The sequence below is a fragment of the Malurus melanocephalus genome, unplaced genomic scaffold (assembly GCF_030028575.1).
Source record: "Malurus melanocephalus ecotype Western Australia unplaced genomic scaffold, MMel_1.1 scaffold_347, whole genome shotgun sequence".
NCBI classification, from domain to species: Eukaryota; Metazoa; Chordata; class Aves; order Passeriformes; family Maluridae; genus Malurus; species Malurus melanocephalus.
Window position 1 is genome coordinate 516320 of NW_026623579.1, and position 24198 is coordinate 540517.

The following is a 24198-nucleotide window of genomic DNA, read 5'->3' on the forward strand; positions in this document are numbered from 1 at the left end:
TGGGCAGAGGATGATTAAATAGGCCTTTATTTGGGGAGCTGGAAACATTAAAACTCAAGGCTGTACTTTTCTTGCCGCAGTAAAAACCCTGCCATATTTTATTCTCCCGAAGCAACTTTTAACTCGCCACACTTTGGAGCTTCAATCATGTCACGTACAGGTGGGAGCAAGACGGAGGAGAAGATTTCACAAGTCACTTTAAAACAGGACGTGTTAGCTTTAAAAGCAAGTAAGAAATGTTGTTGCTAAATAAAACGATTGCAAAAGCACCTGATGTCTGAAGATTACTTTTTATGGATCAATTACCCGGCAACAAAATTCTTAAATCATAGGTGGCGAACTCACAAATTTTTGACTTGCTTTTCACTGGTTAAAATACCGAATTCTGAATCCCACAAGCATATTAATATACTTCTWTTTAAACACCCCGTTTGGCTTTCCTGGCGCAATGGGTAAAAATTCCTACCTTTAAAAAGAAAACGAGATTTTGATTCATAAATCCAGCTGCAATGTAATTTCTTTTCTCCTTTTTTTTTTTCCCAAAGTTCGTCTTTTGGGCCAAAAAACTAAAGCACRACTGTTCCCATGGACATACTTCAAAGTCCCAGCAGATATATTCCTCCCTAAACACTGCAACTATTTCAAAATCCTTTTTATAAAAAAGGGAGTAATGTCCACAAGGGATCAAAGGGCATTCTACAGTCTGGCAACCGCCTYAGAAAAATGGCAGCGCTTCCATGAAATATGCCCTAAAATAATTTTGCAGCTTGGTATGTCCTAATTTCGAATTGGATGTTTATCTTGGAAAGGCTTCTATCTAACTTGTCCATAAAACAGCTCCACTTAGCTCTATGAGCCCTGTGAAAATGGAATCCAAAGCTGGCTATTAAGGGGGCCTGGAGATTGCTTCCATATGGCGTAACAGCATGGGAGTGGAGGGCCAGGGCCTACAGCAGGCGCTGCTTGGCTTGAGCTCCCCATCTATCCATGGACACTCATTGCATTACACCATAACATCTGGATTATTGCTTGTAATGTCCCTGGGAAATATCCACTTCCCATCAAAGCCTTTATCTATCTCGCTTGTACTTTGAACGTTTTCAGTATTTAACACAGTCATGTTTGATGTGATGGACTCGCTGCTTTAGGAGCAAGGGCTTTCCCTCCCCCTCCCGCTCCTTCCTCAGAGGAGGAAGAGGCATTTGATGTTAGTTCACCAAAAAAAAACCCCGAAAAACAGATGAAGTTTATTATCCACGTTACAATTTCTTTTAAAAACAAAGCATCCAGCTCTCTTCAAAGCTTCCCGGCTGAATACAAAAGACAGTTGTTATCACTCCGTTTTCAAATCAAACTTGGATTCTTTTCTTTTTTTCACCCAGGCCAGTATTTTAGGGAGTCTCTCAGTGCTGGGACCTCCCCACCCCAGCCCTACAGCACACACACCCCACCCTTGTAGCTGCTGCCTCAACAGTTCAAAGGACTGTGGGAGGCACCCAAACCAGCCCAAATCCCACAGGAAAAATCAGCACCTGCACTCAGCATCACTGGAGCACATCACAGTGACCTCCCAGARCAGGTGGCCCCGAGCAGAGAGCTCTGTGCACCCCAGTGCTGGCCCTGCAGCTGCCCCTYYMRSMRRRGASYKGGSYKGGSYKSCYCMRGGKYMMCMSCCCYKGRWKKKKTTWAAAARGSYKGSYKGSMMYYMRKKSCMMGGTTTAGTTGATGAGGTGTTGGGTCAGAGGTTGGATTTGATGATCTCAAAGGTCCTTCCCAACCTGSTTGAGTGTCATTCTGTCTCCAGCTCACAGGACCCACACGAGATCCCCCATGGCTACGTGGGGTGGAGGTTTTTGCAGCTGGCCCAGGGTAGGGCATGGACCTGCAGCAGCTCCACACGGGCTCTGTGACCCCCCAGCTGCCCCTGGCACAGCCCCTCCCCACACAGAGCACGGGAACTCTGCTCAGCTCACACCCTGCAGGACACATCCCATGAGGAATGCTCTGGGTTTGGTTTCCTGGACATGCCCAGGTCGCCCTCACCGAGGATGCTCAGCGGGTCTGGCACATTTCCTGTGCCTGCAGCACCTCTGTACTCGCCCTGTGGCCACCTCTCCAGCCTTCCCAGGTACCTGGCAGGCTGCTCCTCTGACCACCCGACAGAAATCCCAGCAAAACAGGCAGTGTCTCAGATTCCACCCACTGYTTCTGGAAGGAACCACGTCTGGGGAAAATCAGATGTGTGGCAGACCCACAAACCCARACCTTCAATGAGTCAACTTTAGGGCTGCCTGGGGAATCCTGCGCTATGGAAAATGCCTCCCAGGTGACAAGAAAATGATATTGCATTGTTTATTTTAGAAGTCTTACCTTGTCCCTGATAGCCCACACCTACTCATTACRAACTGATTTACACAGAGCTAATTGATTAAACTCCACAGCCTCCCTCTGAGCTGGCAAAACTATTGCAGAGCAGAGCACAGAGGAGCACAGCCATCAGTCCAACAAAGCCACTTGGGCAAAACCAGCACTGAAAAAAAACCCCAAACCCTGCCCCTGCCTCCTCAAGCAAGCAAGCCAGCCAGGAAAGGAAAAAAAAAAATCAAACAATAAGCACAAAAATATTCAGAGATCCTTATTCCTTAAAACAAACTAGATGCTTTTTAAGTCTAAGAACCCATGTCTGCTGCAGATTTAGGGACTGTAAGCCATCAGGTTAGTAATGAGTAATCTCTGAGGCAAAAGTATGGCCTGGTCACAGAGCAGGATCCTGCCACACTGGGACCAGAAGATGGTTCTTCTCCCTACTGCTTAGAAATGACATTTGCCCAAAAATCATCCCATAACTAAAAATCAGTGCTTCCATCACCATTGTCAAAATCTTGCTCCTGGTTTCAAAATGAATACAAAAGTTTCTCACATCAACTCTCGATTTTCTATCACTTTCTAGTTCTGGATTAAAAAAGAAAAAKGAGCAGGTGGGCTAAATTCTGCCTTCACAGAGCCAAGTACARGAGACGAACGAGAATGACAGAGCTTTGGAGGGGAAAGAACCGGCTCACTGACCCAGCTCCACAAAATCCTTCAGGAGCTCCAGTCTCCCTGATAACTCCATTTGTGAATAATCTCCCTCTGCAGGCACCCAGCAAATCCCCTCTGGTGGATCAGGGCTGCTTTCAAATCTGTCTCTTTTCCTGACACACACATACACGGCCCCAAGTTCAAACTTGTTTTTGAAGCAATAAAGAGATGCAGGAAAATSGTACATTTAAATGACACGGCGAGGTGGCCAAGTGTGAAGTGAGCCCATCTCTCCCATCTCCCCCGTAAAAGGATGAGACAGGACAGCAGAAAGCCTGCCGCAATCCCCGCGAAGGGGTCAGCGTCAAAACTGGGCCACGCAATTCGCCACCGGAGAAAACAACAACACGCAAATAGGAGGGCTCTTCGGACCTCTCCTCATTAGGCAGGGAAACCATTTCTGCAGAGGCGGTTTCCCCCCTGGGAAAGAGGAGAGGGCAGCGGGAAAGGCAAGTGAACCAACACGAGATTGCCGCCACGACGCGTGACCCCGTGGCGAGCTGCCCACRGGGGACTGGGGGACAGAGCCAAACACAATGAGGCAGACAAAAATGAAACCTAACAGCCCACACTGGGAGAAAAAAAAAAAAAGGAGAGAGAGGGATTTTCCCCTGCGATGAGATGCTTGAGGAGCACTTGGGYCCGGTCAGCCTTTCAGCCAATTTATTCAATCAGCTTAGGCTATCAAGGTGGCAATTCTGCCGCTTTTGTTTCAGCACTGAGCTGCTGCAGGTCAATCCACCCCAAGCTAACCTGCTTATTTGCCTCGTAGATGTTCAACACTTAAAGGTTATTCAGCTGTACAAATGCTGGAAATAGCGTGCAGGGCACTCAGGGTGAGACTCAARCCACCCGGGACAAACAAGGGCACTGAGCATCAGCGTGTTGGGCTCCGACAGAGAGAGCGACCAACTCTGTGCCCCAGAAAGGAGAACAGAACAGAGGGGAGAGCGTGTCAATACTCAGATCTGAGTGAGTGTATTAACACTGCCTAACAGCACCCTCTTCYCTTTGCTGTGCCACCCTCCATGAGGAAAAGAAGAAAGTCATGCTCTTGAAAAGAGCTCCCACAGAGGGCAATGCTGTTCTCAGCTCCCATGAAAAATGAGGGATCTGGATGTGCCGCCCATGTCTTGGGAATCCACCCAAATATGCCATGATTCCCTTCCAGCAACAGTGAGAAATACATACTGSGTAATAATCAACAGATACCTAAATCATCCAGTCCAACAACTCTTGCTCCAAAATTATTTAAAAGACCATACAGAATTGCTGGAATCCTTCCTGCACCCTCCCTGTAATGACCATGAGGCTGCTGAGGAGCTGGACTGGAGATTTTGCACTGACACAGTTTTTGCTGCTGTCTGAAATGCAGCTTTTTCTTCAAAAAGCAAGGGAGCTCAGAGAACACACACGAGGAGAGCACAGTACCCACAAAAGCCCTTTGCCAGCCTGACACGGAGCTGCAACAGGTATCAATGCCATCAACATTTGGGGTAAATGTGGGAAGTCAGCAAGAATCCYGTGATTAACGTGAAAAGACTCATTTAGGACACTGATGTGCCAAATCTGCATTAAGACAACATAAAATGGTCAAATTAGAGGATAATCAGATTTCTTTCATGTAGGCAATACAGATTAAAAAACAGCTGTGAAAGTTATATTCATTTTGTCCATCCTTAAAATAAGTCATTTTCCCTGTATTTATAGAAGAGGAAAAGCTAAATATTACAATGGGGGTCAGCTGCAGTTCAGCACATTAAAAAAAAATCTGAGGAAAACTATTTCAAACAGAAAACTTTTATTTGCCTCAACCTGGAGAGAGGAAATTTAGATGTCTCAGTTCAGCTGCTCAAATGGAAAGGAAACTGTGTTTTCCTCCTGCAACACCCAGAATCAGCTCAGGAGCCAAAAAAGAGACAAGTTTGTGCATCCATTACAGAGCTCTCTCCATTTCCCCTGCCCTCCTCATTCCTGTATCTTTATCTCGTCCAGCAGCATTGTTTTCTACCCCATCATACTCTCTGGCTATTCTTCCATAACCTCTTGTGCCTTCCCCAGACACCTATATTCCCCATGCACACCATTTTTCTTCCCAGCCTTTATGTTCTGCCACAAACTGCTAGTACTGCTTCCAGAGACCAGAGTTTCCTAACTAAAGATGGTTATTGATGTACAGTACTGGTGTTTTAGTGCAGGAGCAGAATCAATAAACCAGGAAATACTGCTTTGTCAGATTTTTTCCGGCGCATGCTGGGAAATATTTTTTACTGCCTTTGGATGGTCACAGAGGTTTTCTTTAGAGATCACACTGGAGCATGAACTGTGTCTTCCCTAGAAAGAGCTGAAGCTCTCCTACCCTCTAGTGACTGGAACAGAACAGAGCACAGGGTTGAAGCTCTTTTTCCTTTCAAACAACACTTCTATGTCTCCTAAATCAGCATCACGCTTAGGCATTTCTTAATTTTATTTTGAAAGGTGTTAAGGCACAAGACAGAGTCCTGAGAGCTGAAGGCTGACAGCTAAAGGACCAAAAACATGTACCAAAAAAATTATATAAAATGCAATGAGATATTGCCTAAAAACAGAAAGAAAAAAACCAAAACAAAAATAACCTAAACAAATGAAGGAAAACCACCCCAAAACTCCCAGTGACAGCAACCAAGACGAATTTTGGCTATTCTAAAAAAAAATAACCTGAGTTTAAAAACCTGATCCTCTTTTCTCAGGTCCCAAAGCCAGCCAGCATCCAGAGRTAGCTGTCAGAGAAACAGGGGGACCAAGTAACACCGACCGAGCGATGGCACAGTAATTTCCAGAGTTTTAGTCAAAAACTAAAGTGATGAGCTCTTCARTTATTCCATCCCTTTCTACCACGTGGCATTCCGGGATTCCTGGCAGCTCTCTGCTCCAAACACTGCAATATCCCTGCAATCAGGGCTCCAAAGGCTGTACTTTGCACTTCTTCTATTGACAAAARCATTCTTGCTGGCACAGTACCTGAGACTGTTGGCTCCTCCACACAGCACACCACGGTTGTAATGAATAAAACAAGAGGAGGTTAATGATTCAATTTATTTAGGCACAAACCGATAGTTACAGAGGGAAAATATCATGAGAGCACATGGCATCTTAAGAGCCAAATTCTGCTTTTCAGAGAGCGAGGCTGTACAGCTCTCAAGCTGAGTACTGGGGCTCGCAGTGTCTGTATCATTGTTATTTACTCAATAGCAAATTAAAGCTTTAGAGAACACATAAAAAGCCACAGTCAGTTTCCTGAACAAGTCAAAATCTAATGCAAAAATGATACAGGAATATAAAAGTAATGGAAGCCTGCAGKGATCCTCCAGGAGACCAGGGGAAGCGAGTTTCATGGACATGGGGTAACACAAATCTTGGAAATCCTGTTAYGATGGAGGTAATGAAAACTCCCTGCTCAGCTCCATCCCAAGAACAAAAGGAATTTCAAAACCCACAGAAGAAATACTGCCTCACAGAATTCCTCCCTTGGTGAGAGGCAGCCCCAAAGACAGACTGGGATCCAGGAGATCCTCATCCAACTCCAGTACCAACCATCAGCCACCTTCCGGGTGTTCTGAAACAAACCCTCCACAGCTCCTTTCATTTTGGCTGAATTTACACCCATTTCCTCAGTATAGAAAGGTTTTTCTCTCTCTCTACAGCTCTTTGTGAGTGGGGTCTTACTTTTACTTGCCCCTAGACACTACCATAGCATCTACAGTTTGAAAACAGCAGAGATTTCCCATYACAATGAAAAGAAAAATCAAAAAACAAAGGTTATCATAGCCATCACATTATGACAGGTTGCATCTGYACTCTCAAGTTTTCCTTTGTTCAGCCTGTTTCAGAGGAGGGCACAGATTTTGGAAAGAGACTTCTATTTAAGTGAAAAAAAAAATAAAAAAAAAAGGATTACCTTGGATGAAGTTCGTTTCTTTCGACTTGACCATCTCTGTTCGTGAGTCCCCATTATTGTACCAAAGAGGATCCAGGGAAAGGAAACAGAAAAGGAGTAAAATGGGGTAAAAAGTGTTCAGTAAAATAATTCAAACAGCAGCCTGTCAAAAGAGTCAGAAAAGCCTGTTCCAAAGTAGAGGGCTATACCTACAACTGCATCTCCATCTACCTTCCCTGCCTCATGGAACACAACAATCAACAAACTCAAAATACCTGCATTGCACCAAAAAAAARRRRMMAWWAAAAAAAAGTAATTGGGAATAAAAAGTGGAGGGACCCAGAGCCATTAGTAAGAAACATGGCTTATACTTTTGGTGCCATCTGGTTCTACAGTAAGCTAATTTAAAAAGGGAAAAAAAAACCATCTTGCTGTTAAGTGCTAATGTGGACAGAGCTATTTCACTACTCTGACTCCATTGGAAATGGCTGAGCAATCTGCATTTGAAATATGAGGGCTTAAAACATTGTCTTTAAAAAAAATTACAGCGTGCACCAGCTCTTCTATCATCTGCACTCTGCATGTTAACTAAGCACCCAGGGGTACCAAAAGCTGCTATTTAAACCAAATAGCTTTGCTTCACTGGCTAGGTCCATTTTAGGCCAGGCCTTCCTAAAAATCCAAGAAGAATTCTTCTGACTAAACTTTTTTGCTTAAGTAACTTTACATCTTTGCTTCACCCTTTCCTGCAGTCCAGTGACACAAGTCAACAATGCACTCTTGTACAATTTTGAGGGGAGTTCCCATTCCAGATTAAAGCCATCTCATAATATAGATATTTAAATACAACATTATTTTAAATATTGCCATTAATCTTTTAAATAATCATACAGTGTGGTAAAAATAACTGTATAATTGCCTTATTAATTAAGAATTTACAATTCTCAAAAAGGCATCTATTCAAAAAAATCAACTATGAACAGCAGATATCCCATATTAGCTTCTTCTCAGTTTGCTCTCCAACCCCTTCAAACATTCATGTTGCTATAAATAATCCCATTCAGGCTAAAATTCCATACCTATAATTCAATAATGTGCTGTAAACAGCAAGTTTCATACTAGACTCTGCTGAAAACTTGTAAAATTGTTTTCTCATAATATTTATTACACTTATTTAAAATCTAAGCCTGCTTTTTAAGACTGTCCACGTAATTGCCTGATCTTGGGTTTTCTCCACCCCTTGCTGGCCAGAAGTAGGATTAGTTCATCAATATATGAGTGCTTCCCATTCTGTATAAAACACTATGAGRAATCTTGAAAAAGAGAAGCAAAAAGCCATGTGCAGGACCTGAAATTTTAAAACTATCAATCAGCTTTATTGTAACAATCTAAGGAAAAAAAAAAAGAAACATAGTAGGTTTTCTTCAACTCACCCCTTGCACATCACAGCCACAGGACAGAACCATCCAGCTGCAAATGACTACACAACTTTAACCCAGCTAAACATGGGGCTTTTTTTTTTTGTTGAAGTTATGCTCTACTTCGATTTCAATATTGAGTCTCAGAGGATGAAAATAAAGGTGGCATTTCCCAGTAAATCAGATTATGCCAGCTCTTCTTTTCTCCCCCCTACAAATTCCAGCTATAAATTTGATTTCCTAAGCCACTTACATTTCTCTTGAAGTCTCCTTGCTTGACTGCTAGACTCAAGTTTAATACAATCACTCCCATGTCATCTTCTAAACTGTTGGGATCTTCCAGTTTTAAAATCTGTTCAGTAGTTCTACAAGCAAAGAAAAAAAAAAAAAAAAAAAAAAAAAAGTTGTGCATTTATTGACTCCAGTTAACTTGAGTTGATTATTAAAGGTCAGGCTGAGCTGTGCAAATTTCAGCTTCTTGTCTGAAATTCCCAATATTGAGCTTAAATGTTAAAATGAGAAATCTGGAGAGCTCCTTCTTGGTTCTGACAAAATACACCCCTCTTTTAATAATGCAGCACGCTGCTCCTACAGCATTGCTCACTAATCAGAACCCTCCAAATGCAGGGCCACACTGAATTAAGTTACCACTTCCTCCACAGAAAAAAAGAGTGACAGGGAAACTTATCTGAGTGAATTTTCTAATATTAATGGCTTGTATTTGAGATATTTATTCCACCTGTTTTTAATCCCCCTCTGTGACTATTTCCCTTGCTGAAAACAGGACTGCTGGTATTTACCTAGTGGCACTATCTCACRGATAAATTAATGTTTCTAGAAATTCAGACAGAACAGCCAAGGGAGCCACAACACTGGGAGACACAGGGAGAACTCATTCTCTCCAAAAAAGTCATCACACTGCAAGGGATTATAAAAGAAAGAACTAAAACTTGAATTCCTAGCTTCCAGCTCCACACTGAGCCCAAGAAGCAGCAGACAAAAGGCACAGGGCTCAGCACTAAATCAGGGCCAGCTGCAGCTGCTGCAGGCACCGAGGGATGCAGGGGGAGGCTGGAAAAGGGGCGCTGGCAGCAGCCAAAACACCCCCCAGCCCCAGAGAAAGACACCCTGTGGGGCTGAGAACAGGTCCCAAACCTTCTCCCCCTCCATAAATTATCCTGGTGWAGCTCTCCCTAAACAATGCCTCATACAGAAACCCTTAGTCTCAGAACTGGGCTCCGTCCAGGTCGGATTTGAAACCGCTGCGTAACGCCGGATGAAAACACGTGTGGATGATTTCTCAAGTGATTTCTCATGAAATCCTCACTCTTCTACCAAAAAAAAAARTGTTCATGAATAGACAAATTCCAAGCCAGAACAAAAAGTATTTCATTACTTCACTCTGCCTCTCAATTAAGCTGTATTAGTAGCCTTTAATTAAATAAACTGTTACCTATTGAGTTCAAGTTCCGTGAGTGCCACAGATGCCGAACCCATGAAGTCTGAAGAGGTTAAATCCCGATCGTACACCTGGTGGCAAAATAAAACAAATATTCCCAATTTTCACATCATAAGCCAGTTTTATCCCAGGCGATGAAAGAACATATTTTAAACCCTTTTCAGTTCAATTTTGTGTTTGAAAGATCAAAGCTTCGATATAATTCAGGGATCGCTTTCCATCTCTCTGCTTTAATTCGTATTTTTAGCTAAATATTTAACCAGCATTTTGAAAGTATCTCCTTAATATTACGTAAACAGAGACGTGTGTGCTGCTATGGATTGTGCCCGCTCCTTTTATGCTCCCCACGACAGCATAATGAAACRCTGCACAAAAATCAGGTACTTGTGCTTACAGATGTTTTAGCAATTAGTGCTCACAACTGGTAGCTCGTGGTTCTGGTAACTCTAACRCTGCTCATAACCAAGAAAAGCTTTGCCACTTGTCACAGCTGCATCCCAGGTAATAATTCTGTGCAGCCCAGCAAAATTACACCCCTAAAACCACTCCTGGATTCCCTGAGTTTGCACAAGCACTGGGAGAGAGAGGGGGAGAGAGAGCAGTATTCAGCTCCACGGCTTTAAACAGATCCAGTCAAGGAGTTTTATTTCAAACTTGGGTTTTTGCAGACGGGAAGCAAAWCATGCAAGTGAAATCTGGGAAAGACATATGTGCGTTTTAATTTGAAATTGCTGAAGCTCTTAAAGCCGGTTGTGTTTTATGCCGTGCTGCTACAGCGCATAAAAATCAATATGTTTTTTTCTGAAGTTGAGAATAATTGCTTAAAAAAAAATATTGGGCTGTCTTGGAAAAATCTGAGACCAAAACTTACCTTAATCCAGAGTTTTTGATCGAGGGTCTGTATGGGCAGCACAACAGTTTCATCCCAAACTGGGTTGAGGTTTTTGTAGACCACCTTACTTTTGTAGAGGGTTTTCCCATTCAGTTTAAACTTCACGTATGGGTCACTTGTACCTGTGATAATTAATAACAAAATAGATTAGCATGCCCCTATGCAACTCCCCAACCTTACATTTTCATAAAAATAATAAATAATGKTAATTACTTATTTTATATAGACATGCATATACTTAATTATCTATATAAAAATTGCTGATTCAYACAGGAAATCTACAGACAGAACCAGAAAGTTGTCTGAAAGCAGGCAACAAAATAAATCTTCAGAGTTTGCCTGATCTCTGTTGTTTTATTCTTAAAGAACATTAATTGTTGTTTACGAACTCTGTTAAAATTTTRATTTGGTAAAACAGCAAACAGAAGCAGCTCTGAATGACCATTTACAGGCCAGCTAACGAGACAGTGGAAGAGAGAAAATGTGATCCTGTGACTGTGAATATATTCAAAGGACCAAAACTCCAAAGCATCGTAACTGGGATAGGAGCTCCAAGGAAACCAGTAACAATAGCTAAAATACCCGTCAGGATTTCATCACTGGTGTCGCTCTGCCAATTTACTCAAAACCCAATTTGAGGTTTCAGTGAAAAAACACCGACRTTACTCAACAGCTCAGGATAAAAACCACACCGAGATCAGACTCTGAAAACAAGCACTGCCCAGGTAACACGTTTTTTAATCCAAGTGGCACAATTTGCCATGGCAATAATGTCCCCTATTTTTATGGAGCAGATGTCCATGGACAGAGCGTGGGGCTCRTGCCACTCGGCAGCAATAGAGAGACTTGCATCTGTCAAAGGAAAACAGAAGAGGGAATCAACTTTTTATTGTTGTTATTAAACTGGTGGCACCTGCATGAACACCAACCACTGAGCAGGACAGCAGGTAAAAGGGGGAACAAGGCACTGGGAGGATTTAACTCAATGATGTTTGATTCAGTTATTCATACAGACTTTGCAAAAAAATCCCACAAATTGCAAATAAGGGGCAAAAAAGTAAAACTGAGATGTAGCAGCATCTACAATTAATTGAGACTAGGTGCCTTTCACCTGTCACACCCACTATTTTGTGTATTGTATGTTTTATTTGGAATTAAACTTCTAACAGTTTCATTRGAAGGGGAACAGCTGAGATGATGGTCCTGGCTGCCCCCAGCCTGCAGCGAGGGCTGCCAGTGGGAAAAACTGATTTYTACAGCACAGTCAGAAATAATCTGAACCTGTCCTCCCTGGTTGCCACTGAGATATTGAGCAGCAAACACACTGCAGCCCAGGACAACCCAGCAATACTCAGGGCTGTCAATGATTTGGTGCACCTGTCAGGATGTCAAAAATCCATATCTGAACATCCAAATCTCTRATCMGAGTTACATGAAGATGGACTTAAAMTCAAAAAAACCCCAATTATGCTAGCAAACCCCAATTATATGTTAGCATCTATTTGGAATTACGTAGCACTAYAAAGAAACGCCCTCCTGGGAGACAGATGCATATCTAAGAATGATTCAAAACTTTTATTCTGCTTTAGTTTCAAAAGGGAAGAGTTGCAGAACCTACTCCATTCTGCACATAAAATGTGTTTAATTCACAGAAGGAAATATCAGTTGGTTTTCAAATAATGTCTGCAGCTGACCCTTTTCCTGAGTAATAATTGTTGAAAAAACATACTTCTTTGGTTTAAAAAAAAAAAAAAAAACCCTGCAGACTTAAACAGAACTTTCTTTTTCTTCTCCTCTAAGAGAGAATAATAATAAGGGCCTGATCCAAAGCCAGGCAAGTCAGAGGGCAGCTTCTCATTGTTCCCAATGGTTTAGGACTAGACCTTTCCCAAAAATTTCTCAGAACTATGATTATACTCTTATACATCCAGCATCCAGCTCAAAACCAGCACAATTTCCAGGAGTGGGAACACACAGATAGATCACAGCCCCACAGTGTGGGGGGTAGCAGTCCTCAAAAGACACAGAATTAAGAAATAACAGCACTGAGCTCTTTGGTGTCACTTCAAAAAGATTTTAAAAGACCAAAAAAAAAGGGAAAAAAATCCCCTGACTTTTTTTTACAGGGTAAGCTGGACAAAATTGCATAATTAAAAATGAGAGTAATAATAATGTCCACAGCCTATCCTGTGCACGAAACAGCAACTGGCCAAGACAAGGAAAGCAAGTGGTAAAATTGAAAGCACGAAGAGGCAATGGAGGCAGGTGGTCTATGGCCATAACTCATCTGCTTTTGGCACAGAAAACCCATGAAAAAGGGCAAAACCTGAAAAGAGAGAGGAAATATAGACGGAATATAGAATAAAAGCAAACACCCAGCAAGTTCCATAGCCACAAYCAGAAAACTCCAAGCCCTTTCTCTGAGGATGGGATGCAGCAAGACCACAGCTAAGGAAGCATCCCAATTGCATTATTGCTCTGGAAAGCTTTCCAGGTTGTTATACACCACAGGAAAATAAAACTGRGAGGGGGAAAGGGCTGCCCAGCACTGCTCATGTGAGCCAGGCTCACAAATTCTCCCAAATTTATTTTTAATAAATTCTTCCTTTATATTTACATGTATTTATATACAGAAACATGCATTTATTAAAGGAATTTAGGGGAAAGGGATATAGGGGAAATGAACGCAGAGGAGAGGAATACAGGGGAAAGGAATGTAGGGGAAAGGAATATAGGAGAAAATACAGGGGAGAGGAATATAGGGGAGAAGAGTATAGGGCAAAGAAGTATAAGGGAGAAGCATATAGGGGAGAGGAATATAGAGGAAAGGAATATATGGGAAATACATGGGAAAGGAATCTATGGGAAAAGAATATGGGGAAAGGAATATAGGAAAAGGAATATAGGGAAAAGGAACATATATTTTATTTATATAAAAATATATAGTGTACATTTAAAAAAAAATAAAAAAACAAACCAAAAAACCAGTGAGGGGGGGACAATCTATAATAAAAAGTGGCCTTTAATTAAATAAGATTGCCACTGTGGGATCAGGCCTTCATGCTTGTCAGCTTACTCTCAAAATAAACATCTCAAAGCGGGGCCTCAGCGGTGTCACTTACCCCAGCAAGGCAGGCTGGGTAATCCCTCGCTGTCCTGACAGCTCCACAATGTCCCCGCGGCGTCACGGGTGAGCGCCGGCACCCGCGCCACCGAAATATTAATGCGGGAACCGAGGGCGGGATGGAACGGCGCCTTACAAAGGCCAGCCACGGGAAAGGTGTCGAGTTAGCGCCCCTGTTAATTGTGAGCCAAGATAATTGCGGCGGGGCCAGGGGTCCTGTGGTGCTCGCTGTCATGGGGCTGTCACRGGGGTGACATCTCAACTATGAGGGCAGGGATGGGATTGGGAACGCGGCTGCTGTGTCCTACAAACCATGGGGTGGCAGCTCCGTGCTGCCCTGAGGCTGGACTGTCACCTCAGTGGTGGGTGGTGGTCATTGGGGTGGTCAGCAGAGAAGTGTCCGGGGTGGCCGCGGCACCGCAGCCCCCAGGGTTTGCCCCAGGTCGGTGCTGATGGTGATGCCTTAGGATTTTTAGTTTCTAGATTTTTGTGCATCTGTATCCCTGTACTTCTCTAGTACAGTGTTAAGCTCCTGCTCTCCCATCTTTAGACAAAATAATCCCTCTCTGAGCCTCAATCCAAGGACACCTCACTGCCTCAGAGCCCCAAAATATGGAAACTGCGAGTTGGGGGAAAGCGAGATTGGAGCAGGTGACATCATGACCTGAAGATATCACTGGAAAATTGAGGCCCAACATGTTAATAAGGCAGAACTTACAAAAGGTGAAGATCTCATGACTAGGGGTCCATTCTAAGTGTAGCCTCAAGAGGAGAAGGCTTTTGTCTGCCCTAATGTACCAGCAGGCCTGTTAGGCCTGGATTAAAGTCGCCTATTCTCATTCTCTAGTTCTCTAGGCCTCTGGTTCAGGTGAGCCTGATTTTTAAGGCAACAATGGAGCTCCCTGCTCATCGTGTTAGGTTTTTCTGAAGCCACCACAGGTCACAGAATCATAGAATCATTTAAGTTGGAAAAGACCTTTAAGATCATCAAGTCCAACTGTGAACAAAAGAGAACCCTCACTGATACTTTTAATCAAGGGCAGAGGCTTACGGATGCCACAAAGAAATCATTTCAGTTACCTAGCACAGAGGGGTTTAATATAAATATTCTCATCGCATCCAGGTGACCAAAATTGTTGACAAGGAACGAGAAATAAGCCAGGTGGGCAAGCTTCTCCTTGGCTTGGGATGGGATGAACAGCACAGGCTGCAAATTACTGGCTGCATTTGAATTCAGGGCTTGAAGCCTTCTGGATTCCAGCTCAGAAAGACGTCTGGGTCTATTAAAAGCTATTTATTAGAGACAATCTACAATCTAGGCAGAAAAACATAACTTTTTTTGAAAAGAGCCTGGTGATGTTAGAGATGAACCAGKCTAAAAAAAGGATTTTTGTTTATAATCTTCTTTTAACTGCGACAGAAATGGATAATTTTCTGAAGAAGCCAGACCAATTAAAAAAAAAAAAAAAAAGCTTTTTAGCATCCATTTCCTCATGAAGGCAACTGAATCAACGACTTTTAAGCACGTGCATGCAGGCTCTTCTGAAAGCAAGGTCCCACATCAGCTGTAGCAGTCCGAACAAGGGAATGGATTATTGTAAAAGTCAATTGAGAATTTTGCCCAAAAAAAAAAGCTTCTCTGGTGGGAAAAGCAAGGTGCTTTGAGGTTAATTTGAATATTATGCAGTGAGACAAGTAGGCTCACTGCATAATACATGGGCAAAATATATATATTAAAACCGAAGATAATCTACTTTTTAACCTAAAACAAACCAAATAAGAGTAAAAAGAAAGGCTGACCTCTGGGAAAAAAAAATATCATTCCATCAGCCAGGCCTGTTTCCCCATCAGAGAAAGAACATTCATCTCCGCAGTGATGCTCCCTGAAATTCCTTTGCATTATTATCAACTTCACTTCTATTTTCTTCCAATAACACTTAAAAAATAATGATTGCAGGCAGACCAGACATCACGTAAAACATCAGAGAGCTTCAGTGAGCAAAAAGTTGCTGGGACAGAGCASCAAGAGAGGGTTGAGTAGCCCAAGAAACTGTTAATGGTGTTTTTAAATGGATACTGCTGCCCTCTAGCAGCTACCGAGAGGTGGATCAGAATGAGGAAAAAAAATAACCCAGCCAACCCAGAAGAGCYAATGTAATTTCAAGCCACACACTGTTTTATAGGAGCAAACTTACTGGAAATGTAGCATATGAAACAAGTCTCATTCCATAAATAAATAAATAAAAAATGACCACCAAGTTGCCTTAAAACCCTAAAAAAAAAAATCAAAGAGCAGCGTGAAATATAACCTAAACCATCTTAAGTTTTGGTTAAAAAACTAAATTTTAATCTGCAGAAGGAAATTAAGGATTTATTTTATATGCATGTAAAGAATAAAAGCTGAAAATCTTCCTAGAAATAGAATTACTGGAGTTATTTACGACAAGGAGTAAAAGGCATTCTAAAATGGAACACACGTTTTTCTTTTTAAGTGGAAAACCACTACATCCTTGTAGTGAAATAGCCGAGATCAAGGCTTAAAGGGGAAATCAGAGAAAAAAAAAAGTATTCTGCTGGCAGGAAATTCAGGTGATTTTGGAAAGTTTTGTGCCCGGCTAGTTTTAYGTGGCCAGATGGAAATGAAACATTGCTTGGAAACAAGCAGCCCCAATAGGTTCCAGGGGAAAATAAAACCAACCAGAAAAGAAAAGAATACACACAGCCTACAAAAAAAAAACACCACAAAAAAAAACCCTATAAACTGAAAAGACCAGAGAAGTGTGAAGAAAGTGTGCAAACCCACAGCTGACAGGAGGATGAAGGAGAGRAAAAAAATGCCTGAAGTGAACATTACTAGAATGAGAGATGCAGATATAGCACTTTCTATTCAAAACAATTCAAAAACATCAAAAAAAGAAGTAAAGGAACTCAGAAAACCCTACCAAAATGCCATGTGCCATACATTATGGGACGTGATACAAAGAATTGTCTTTGGTAAGAATTAGTCCAACTGAGYMCYRCTTYAGGCACTGGCAGAGGCCCCAAGGTYTSCCTGGAGCTTTCTCCCTGTTGAGCAACCCCAAACTCAGAGTTGTTTCTTGCATTCTGAATCTTCAGCCTGATAAAACCTCCTTGCAGGGTCTCAAGAAGATGAAGTGAGCTGTTAAAGCAGGCAGGTGCCCCTCAAGACCAAGCTTTGGCAACTGATGGAGCCAGAACAGCTTAAGAAACCTGTTTCCTAAACTAGAAACCCCACTAAAGAAGGGTCATAGGGTGTTCTCTGGGCCCTACACATTCTCCTCCTGTGCTGCCATTCCTGCATTTCCTGATTTAACACAGCAAGGATGGGAAGACATATAAACTGYTTCTGTTTGAACTCCTCCAGACACATAAATTGCTTTTTGATTTTCCTGAGGTTCCTATCCTGGTGCATTCCTTTCCCATAGCCACAGCAGGCAGGATGCTCACAGGGATCATCAGGGCAAACTCTGACACACATACATTGCTCTTCCAAAAACTGGGCTTGGCACAGACAGACACTCTCAGCACAAATCCTCGCTCACAGACCCCAGAAAACACCCAAACCAGTGCTCAGCACCATTCAAACCCTCAGCAGTTGCAAATGAGCCATGATTACGCCTTTCAAAGAGAAGTGCGAGAAGTTGCCTAATACATCTCAATAATTAATAAATCTGAAGGCCTAATGATCTAATTGCAGATACCCTGAAAGCAGAGAAAGTCTAAATTAATCAGCGTGTTTGCAGAGAGCGATTCAGCCTAATTGCTCTGAGCGTTTGCTTTCCAAACAATTACTTGCTCTAAGCTGACAAATACCCAGCACAGCACACACACATCCCTTCCTCTGGCACTCTGCTATCAGCACAGACCCAGGCAGCGAATCACAGATCATRAAATATCCTGAGTTGGCAAAACCCAGCAGGATCAGCCAGGTTTAACCCCTGGGCAGCCCAGAGTTGTGAGTGGTGGGCTCCTGCAGGTTCACTGCTGCTGAAAGTTAGAAGTGTGTGTTATTCCRKAATAACTTTTTCCTTTTATTTTGTYATTGGGAGATTGATCCCTGGCATAGCCCCCCAGGACCTTCAGGCAGTGGGGGCTGTGGGATGTGAGAGCAGAGGGTGATGCTCTGCACACTCAGCTGCCTCTGCCATGGGAGCAAAAAAAGGAAAATCAAAGCGCAGCAACAGGAAATAAACGAAAGCTGAATGGAAGAAACAGAAACGGGGCACAAAGGCCCCGTAAAAAAAACCTACAAAACACAAAAGCAGGTAGAGAAGAGACACATGCAAAGTTCAGGCTGGAAAAATGTGGTTAAAGGGGAAAAAGAAAGAAAAAAAGACACCAACCACAGCCATTCTCCAGCTGACATCACATCTGAGAACTGTTTCTTGTAACCACACTGTTTTACGGATGAGAAATACACTCAAACTCTAAAAGCACAGGATTTGGAAATGGGAGGGACTTCTCACTCTCCCAGGCACCCCAAATCCAGTTTCTGTTTACTCTTACAGCAGCATTGGCAGGTTTGTCACCTGAGGGAAAGCAGCCCTTGCTTACAAGGGCTTTGTTCACTGCTGTGGGAAGGTGACMGGTCCAGGAGCAAGGCTCAGGCACAGCATCTCATGCCAAAGGGGAGCAGGATCTCTGAGATTCCATCAGGCTGGCTCAAACACTCACAAGGCATCACCCTGCCCTCTGAAAGTGAACCAGCAGCTGGAAACAGGCTCCAGCCTCTCCCAGCTCAAAGCATGGAGCTAAGCTTCACAAAACAAGGAGCAGCAAGGCCTTAAAACCACTAAAGGTGTGACAAGACAGCAACACTTAAAGAACCAGTGATTTTTGTAAAAGCCACATGAGATAYTGAATAATCATCTCTCTGTTGTGCCAAGCTGCTGCAGTGCTCCATAGATTTCTAATCAATAAAACAAATTTCTGCTTTTTTACTACTTGCAGGATTTAAACTTCACAAACACAAACTCCTCACCATCAATGAGGCACATCATATCATCTAGCAACCGTAAAACTGTAAAATATACATAAAAATCAAAATTCYGGTGCTGTATACATACACACAGAGATCCCATAATATTCAGGGTTTGGCTCATCCCCTAAAAGAACCATAAATGCAGGGTCTGTGTACTCCCTAACACTGGCCCCAAGCTGCACACAGGTAAAAATGCCAAATTCAGCACCTGCTTTGGCACTTTCTGATGTGTGACTGGGTGAGACTGCAAGTGAGTAACTCAGACTCCAAGCAAGCTGATGACCAACAAGGAACACCTCTCTCATCCTGCATCCCTAAAGGGAACACGAATTTTGACCCAAAGAGGGATTTTTTTTGAGCTTCTCTACTTTCCAACAGAGTCAATCCTTCTCTAGCAATGCTGGGTTTCTTTGGCTGGGACACGTATATTGGGTGCTGCTGTACAGAGGCTTTTTCTTTCACTTACACTYCCAAAAATACATAAAAGAGGRGAGGGAAACACTGAAASCCTGATYTATTTTTCTTTTCTGCATTTTTGTGCGATTTACAGGAAGCAACAGGGAGCACATGCATCTGAACCAGGATCCTGGAAAACAGGAACAAGTGGAGGAGCTGCAGAAAGTCAGGGACTGGAGAGACACGGGAGACAGATAAAAAAAAATGCAAGAAGCAAAAAGTGAAGAGAGAAACAAGAGAAAGCAGACGCTAACAGGATTGTACTATGAAGAGAAAAAAAAATAGAGTAAAAAAAATCTGGTAAAGTGAAGGAGGATTTTGTATCACACCAAAGGGAACATATCCTGTGAAGAGCAATACCTAGAGAGGCAAAGAGTGACAAAAATACTGCAAAAGCTGGAAAAAAAGTGAAGCTGTGGTTGTCTTACAGCCTGCAGTTCTAAGCAGAAATCCTGCTCACCTTTACTCACCCAAGCACAATTTCTTCCTAATTAAATAACTATTATGCATGCAATGAGTCCATTCAGGGAGAACTCTGTGAATTTGATGAGTAGCACCAAGATTTTTTTCCACAACAGCTGTTTCCAATGGCAAAAATATTTCTCCCTGGTCACACATCTTTGATTTATTTTTATAGGTACACACAGATAAATACATTGGGACAAAAGAGGCTGAAACAGACTGAGAAACTTCAGTCAGCTGCCAGGAGAGGGCATCACCCACCCACTCTGCAGCCCCTAAGCCTGAGCTATTTAAACTGTTGTAAAACAAAATCAAGGGGAAACATGGGAAGAAGGCAGGACACCACACTCAAGTACCATTTTCTTTAGGTAAATAACTCCCTCAAAAAATGTAAACWTATGGGTTTGATGACTGCTTTGAGACTTTGTTTTACAGACAAATCATTGATAACATAATAACTGAAAAWTTAAATTTAGGGAAATTACAAAACTGATGTTAAATCTTATTTAGGCTAAAAATGCTGCCATTAACTCTTCACTCAGTCTGCGGTGAATATTTTGATTTTTAACGTACAGAATACTCCACGCAGTATTTGAGGTTAGTTTCCATCAATGACTGCAAGTCATGACCATTTAATTGGAATAAAAACACTAGCAGCAATGTTCTACCTAAAAACTCCGACTGTCTTCACCACTCCCACCCAGCTAGAGCAATTTTGAAGCTGCTCACACCAGACTGACCAGAGGAGGGCTCAAAACAGAAGACCAGCAAYTCAACTTTYATAAAACCATRGAATACYCCAGGTTGGAAGAGATCCACAGGGATTATCAAGGCTTTACACACCTCTCCACAAAGGGATGAGGGTCTGAGCCCTGTCCCAGCTGTGTCAGGGAGCACTGCTGGGTTAGCCCTAGGGTTTGCTGTTCCCAAAATGTCAATGAGGATGACTTGGCCTTCATCCCAGCACCATCTGACTCCCAGGATGCACGGGCCGAAGGTGTGTTCCTAAATTCAAATTATTCACTGCACACTGATACACCCCAGCACAGCCCCAGGGAGGGGGAAGAAGAGGGAAGTCACATGCTCCCAGCCCACAAAGTCACCTCTGAGGTTTTCTCACACTGAAGAGATGAGCAGAGCTGGCAATTTCCCACCTGCAAAGGCTGAGAAAGCTCAGTGGCTGCAGGTCGAGCCCCAGCATTACACCAAGATGTCACACAACCAGTGTGGCAGCACAGAACCTCTGAGGATGGGCAGCAGCAGTGTGCCTTTGTTTTTTAAGGAGCCACCAGAGCAGCRTGGTGGTGACTGATGAATAATCATTAAGCCACTGTTGTCTCCCCTCCTGCTGCCTGTGCAATAAAAAGCAGCAGTTTCAYTGAAGGATGCATCACCCCACATACTCAGTTTACCAAACGAGAGGTCATTTGCCACAAAGCAACAGAGACTCATTGAGACTCATCAAAAGGGATTTTTTTCCTCCCTTATGTTGTTTTATTCTGTTGTCCAATGCTTCACTAAGACAAACATTTGCTTTCTTACAYAACAAAACACAGCCTAGAGCAAAGTATGCTCTGTCTTCCCTAGAAATACCACTCTGCTGGAATTGCTCATTTCTAGCATCCTTTTCATAGGARCAGTTGGATGTGTCCTGGCTTGAGCAGCCTGTGAGTAAAATCTGATGAGCTGCTATGCTSTTAGGAAATATAGGCTTCTGTAAAACCAGTAAAGATCTTAATCTGAGCACTCCTTCCAAAAACKGGTAGGACAAACAAGCACACACTCGGCCAGAAGTTACCGCTTTGTGAAGCCATGAAAAACCAGCACGGAAAAAGTTAACTGAGACACCAGATAACAGAAATGCCAACCAGCACCGTGTGGGAGAATGCCTCTAAATCAGACAGGTCCCTCCAGGTGCAAACCTTCACAGGCTTTTAGGCTGTGCAAGTGTATTTTGTTTAAATTTGTGCAAATAAACCCGGTGGCTTCACCTCAAAAGAAGCTGCTMGGACATTTTACAACAGAGAAGTACCAGAACTGTTTCCAGTGCAGGAAAAAAATATGAAATCAATATTGGACATATGGAAGAGCTCTGTGACAGGTTCAGGTGGAAGGTCCTGGAGCAGCTGCTGCTGCAGAGTCCTACAGACTGCTCAGAGACTCTGGCAGGACAGCTCTCCCTTCCACAGTGACTGGCTGCTTGTAAGCATTTTCACTCCCTCTTYCAACAGCCTGAGGAGAAGCCAGCCTAACAACAGGCATTTTCACACAGGAATTCCCCGAATATTTTACCATTTCTTTGATACGTCATCCGGGGGTGGGTTTTGGGTTTTTAGCACGCTGTCATTGTTCAATCACACCCCAGATTAGAGAGGATTGCTGGCTTGCAGCCCTGTGGTTTCCTTTTTATTAACATCTTTGCAGATAACTCCAGAAGCACTCCTAGAGCAACTCCATCATTTAATAAACCTCCCAACTATTATTTGGGCCTTTTTTTTTAACTCAAATAGAATTTCCTGCTGTTCCTGAGCAGGTACAGGTGATAAGTGCAGCCAAAAATCAGGCAGGAGGAGCAGCAGGCAGAGGGCAGCTCCCTCCCCTGTGTGTCCAGGGTGGATAAACCCAATCCCTGAGTGCTCTGAGCCAGACAAAGAGATACAAGCCCTGGAGATAAGCAGCCAGCTCCCTGCCAAACCGCAATCAGTGAAAGGAGAGCTGTGTGAGCTCCAAAGGTGAAAGGTGGGACTCACCACAGCGATCCCTGATAACCAGGTTCCGGCCTTCCTTCAGGTGGATGGTCAGCAGGTAGGCAAAGGGGCTGGGCAGGTCACTCAGGCAGTCGTTTGCTTCCTCCAGAGCCTAAGGAGAACAAAGGGATCAGTCACACAGCTCTCRGAGCACATCACAAGTGAGGCAGGTGTGCTCCCACTATCACAAAGTTCTGCTCTTCCCTTAGGGCATTTTTCTACAGAAAGTGGGAAAAAAAAATAAAAAAGAGAGAAAAGAGAAAATAGAGAAAAAAATTTCTTTCCCAGGTTTTACTTAACTATGCAAGTAGCTGAGWATCAGCATCAAGTACGTTCAACAAAGGAAGGGTTACACCTGAAAACAAGCAGTGATATATCACAAATACCCAGGTTTTCCAAGTCCTATCAGCTTATTAGTGTATTTTTTCCAGCTGTTTCTTGTGCATTCCTAGAATCTCTCAAGCTGGAAGAGACCCCTCAAGATGATGGAGTGATTTGCACCCATCTGATAACCTCCCCAGGAAGAAGAAGAAGAACACATCTCGCAGGGACACYGAGATGAGAGGACAGTTTCTCTGTRCAGTTCCAAACRAGAGGAGCCTGSTGGCAGGCAGGGCTGGCTGTGAGGTTTGGCAGAAGCAAACTCAGGAGGGTTTTGCTCACCAGAGGTGCTGCCAGGGTTACAAACCTCAGCACCATCCTGCAGCTGGAGCACYGAGTGACAACAGCTCTGGGCAGCACTCGAGGGGTTATCAGAGGGCAAAGGGGGAGAAGTTCATCCACAGCAGGCAAACATGCTTTACATGAGAATAAYATGTCAAAACTGCCAGTGCCTCTTCACACTGCCCCAAAACTGATTYTGCTGTYTGTCAAAGCCTACAGCTGTGTTATTTGCTGCATTTACTTTAATCCAGTTTGTTCCTACACTGTTATTTGAGTATTTATGCTGATGCTTTCATCAGTTATCAGTAAAATACAGATATGATAGAATACTTCAAAATATCCAGAATGTTTGGGTCTATTTCAAACATCAGCAACAGCTTTGAGCGACTAAAAAAAAAACAAACAACAAAAACACAAAACCACCACTAAACAAACAAAATCCCCACAAGCCCAAAAAAAAAACCAAACYCACACTGGGCAAATCTCTAATGGCTTCTTCACCTGACGCGTTTTTTTAAGTGGTAAGAAGCAAAGAACCTAAAGTTGAAATAAACTGTGCTTCTGATCAAGTTTCAAAACGCTTTAAAATGACAGGACTTACCATTTGCTCATCAAAATTTTGAGATGATAGGGAAGAGTCAAAATCCATTTCTCCACATGGGTACTATAAAACAAAAGATAYAATTAATTAGACAATACAGGAAAGAAAATATTCCCAGTATCAGGCAAGAAATTACTCATACATATGTGTAATGAGTGAAATGSTTTCACTTCTGCTTGTAGATAATTTAAATACACATTACTTTTTCCTGCTTTAGAGTAACTGCACTCTCTTGAGTTTAATCCAGAAAAGTAAGTGCCTGCTTCCAGCTAGGAATAAATTTCTTCTCCTCCTCCCCAGCACTGAGTGCTGAAGGTTCTTATCACAAACTCTYCTGTTGTCTGAAAGTTGTTTTGTCTGGTGGCCGGCTGCTCTCA

General features: G+C 42.9%; 1 protein-coding gene across 2 annotated transcripts in view; it reads right to left on the reverse strand.

Moving 5' to 3' along the window:
* The window catches only part of MCTP2 (multiple C2 and transmembrane domain containing 2), a 102972-nt gene that overhangs the window by 72457 nt on the left and 6317 nt on the right, over positions 1 to 24198 (reverse strand). For both annotated transcript variants that reach the window (XM_057378211.1, XM_057378209.1), the window contains 6 exons: positions 23822 to 23884; positions 22561 to 22669; positions 10746 to 10888; positions 9869 to 9945; positions 8669 to 8780; positions 7019 to 7054 (listed from right to left, as the gene is read on the reverse strand). In XM_057378211.1, coding sequence (XP_057234194.1) covers positions 7019 to 7054; positions 8669 to 8780; positions 9869 to 9945; positions 10746 to 10888; positions 22561 to 22669; positions 23822 to 23884 — 540 coding nt within the window. The remainder of the gene's footprint in view (positions 1 to 7018; positions 7055 to 8668; positions 8781 to 9868; positions 9946 to 10745; positions 10889 to 22560; positions 22670 to 23821; positions 23885 to 24198) is intronic.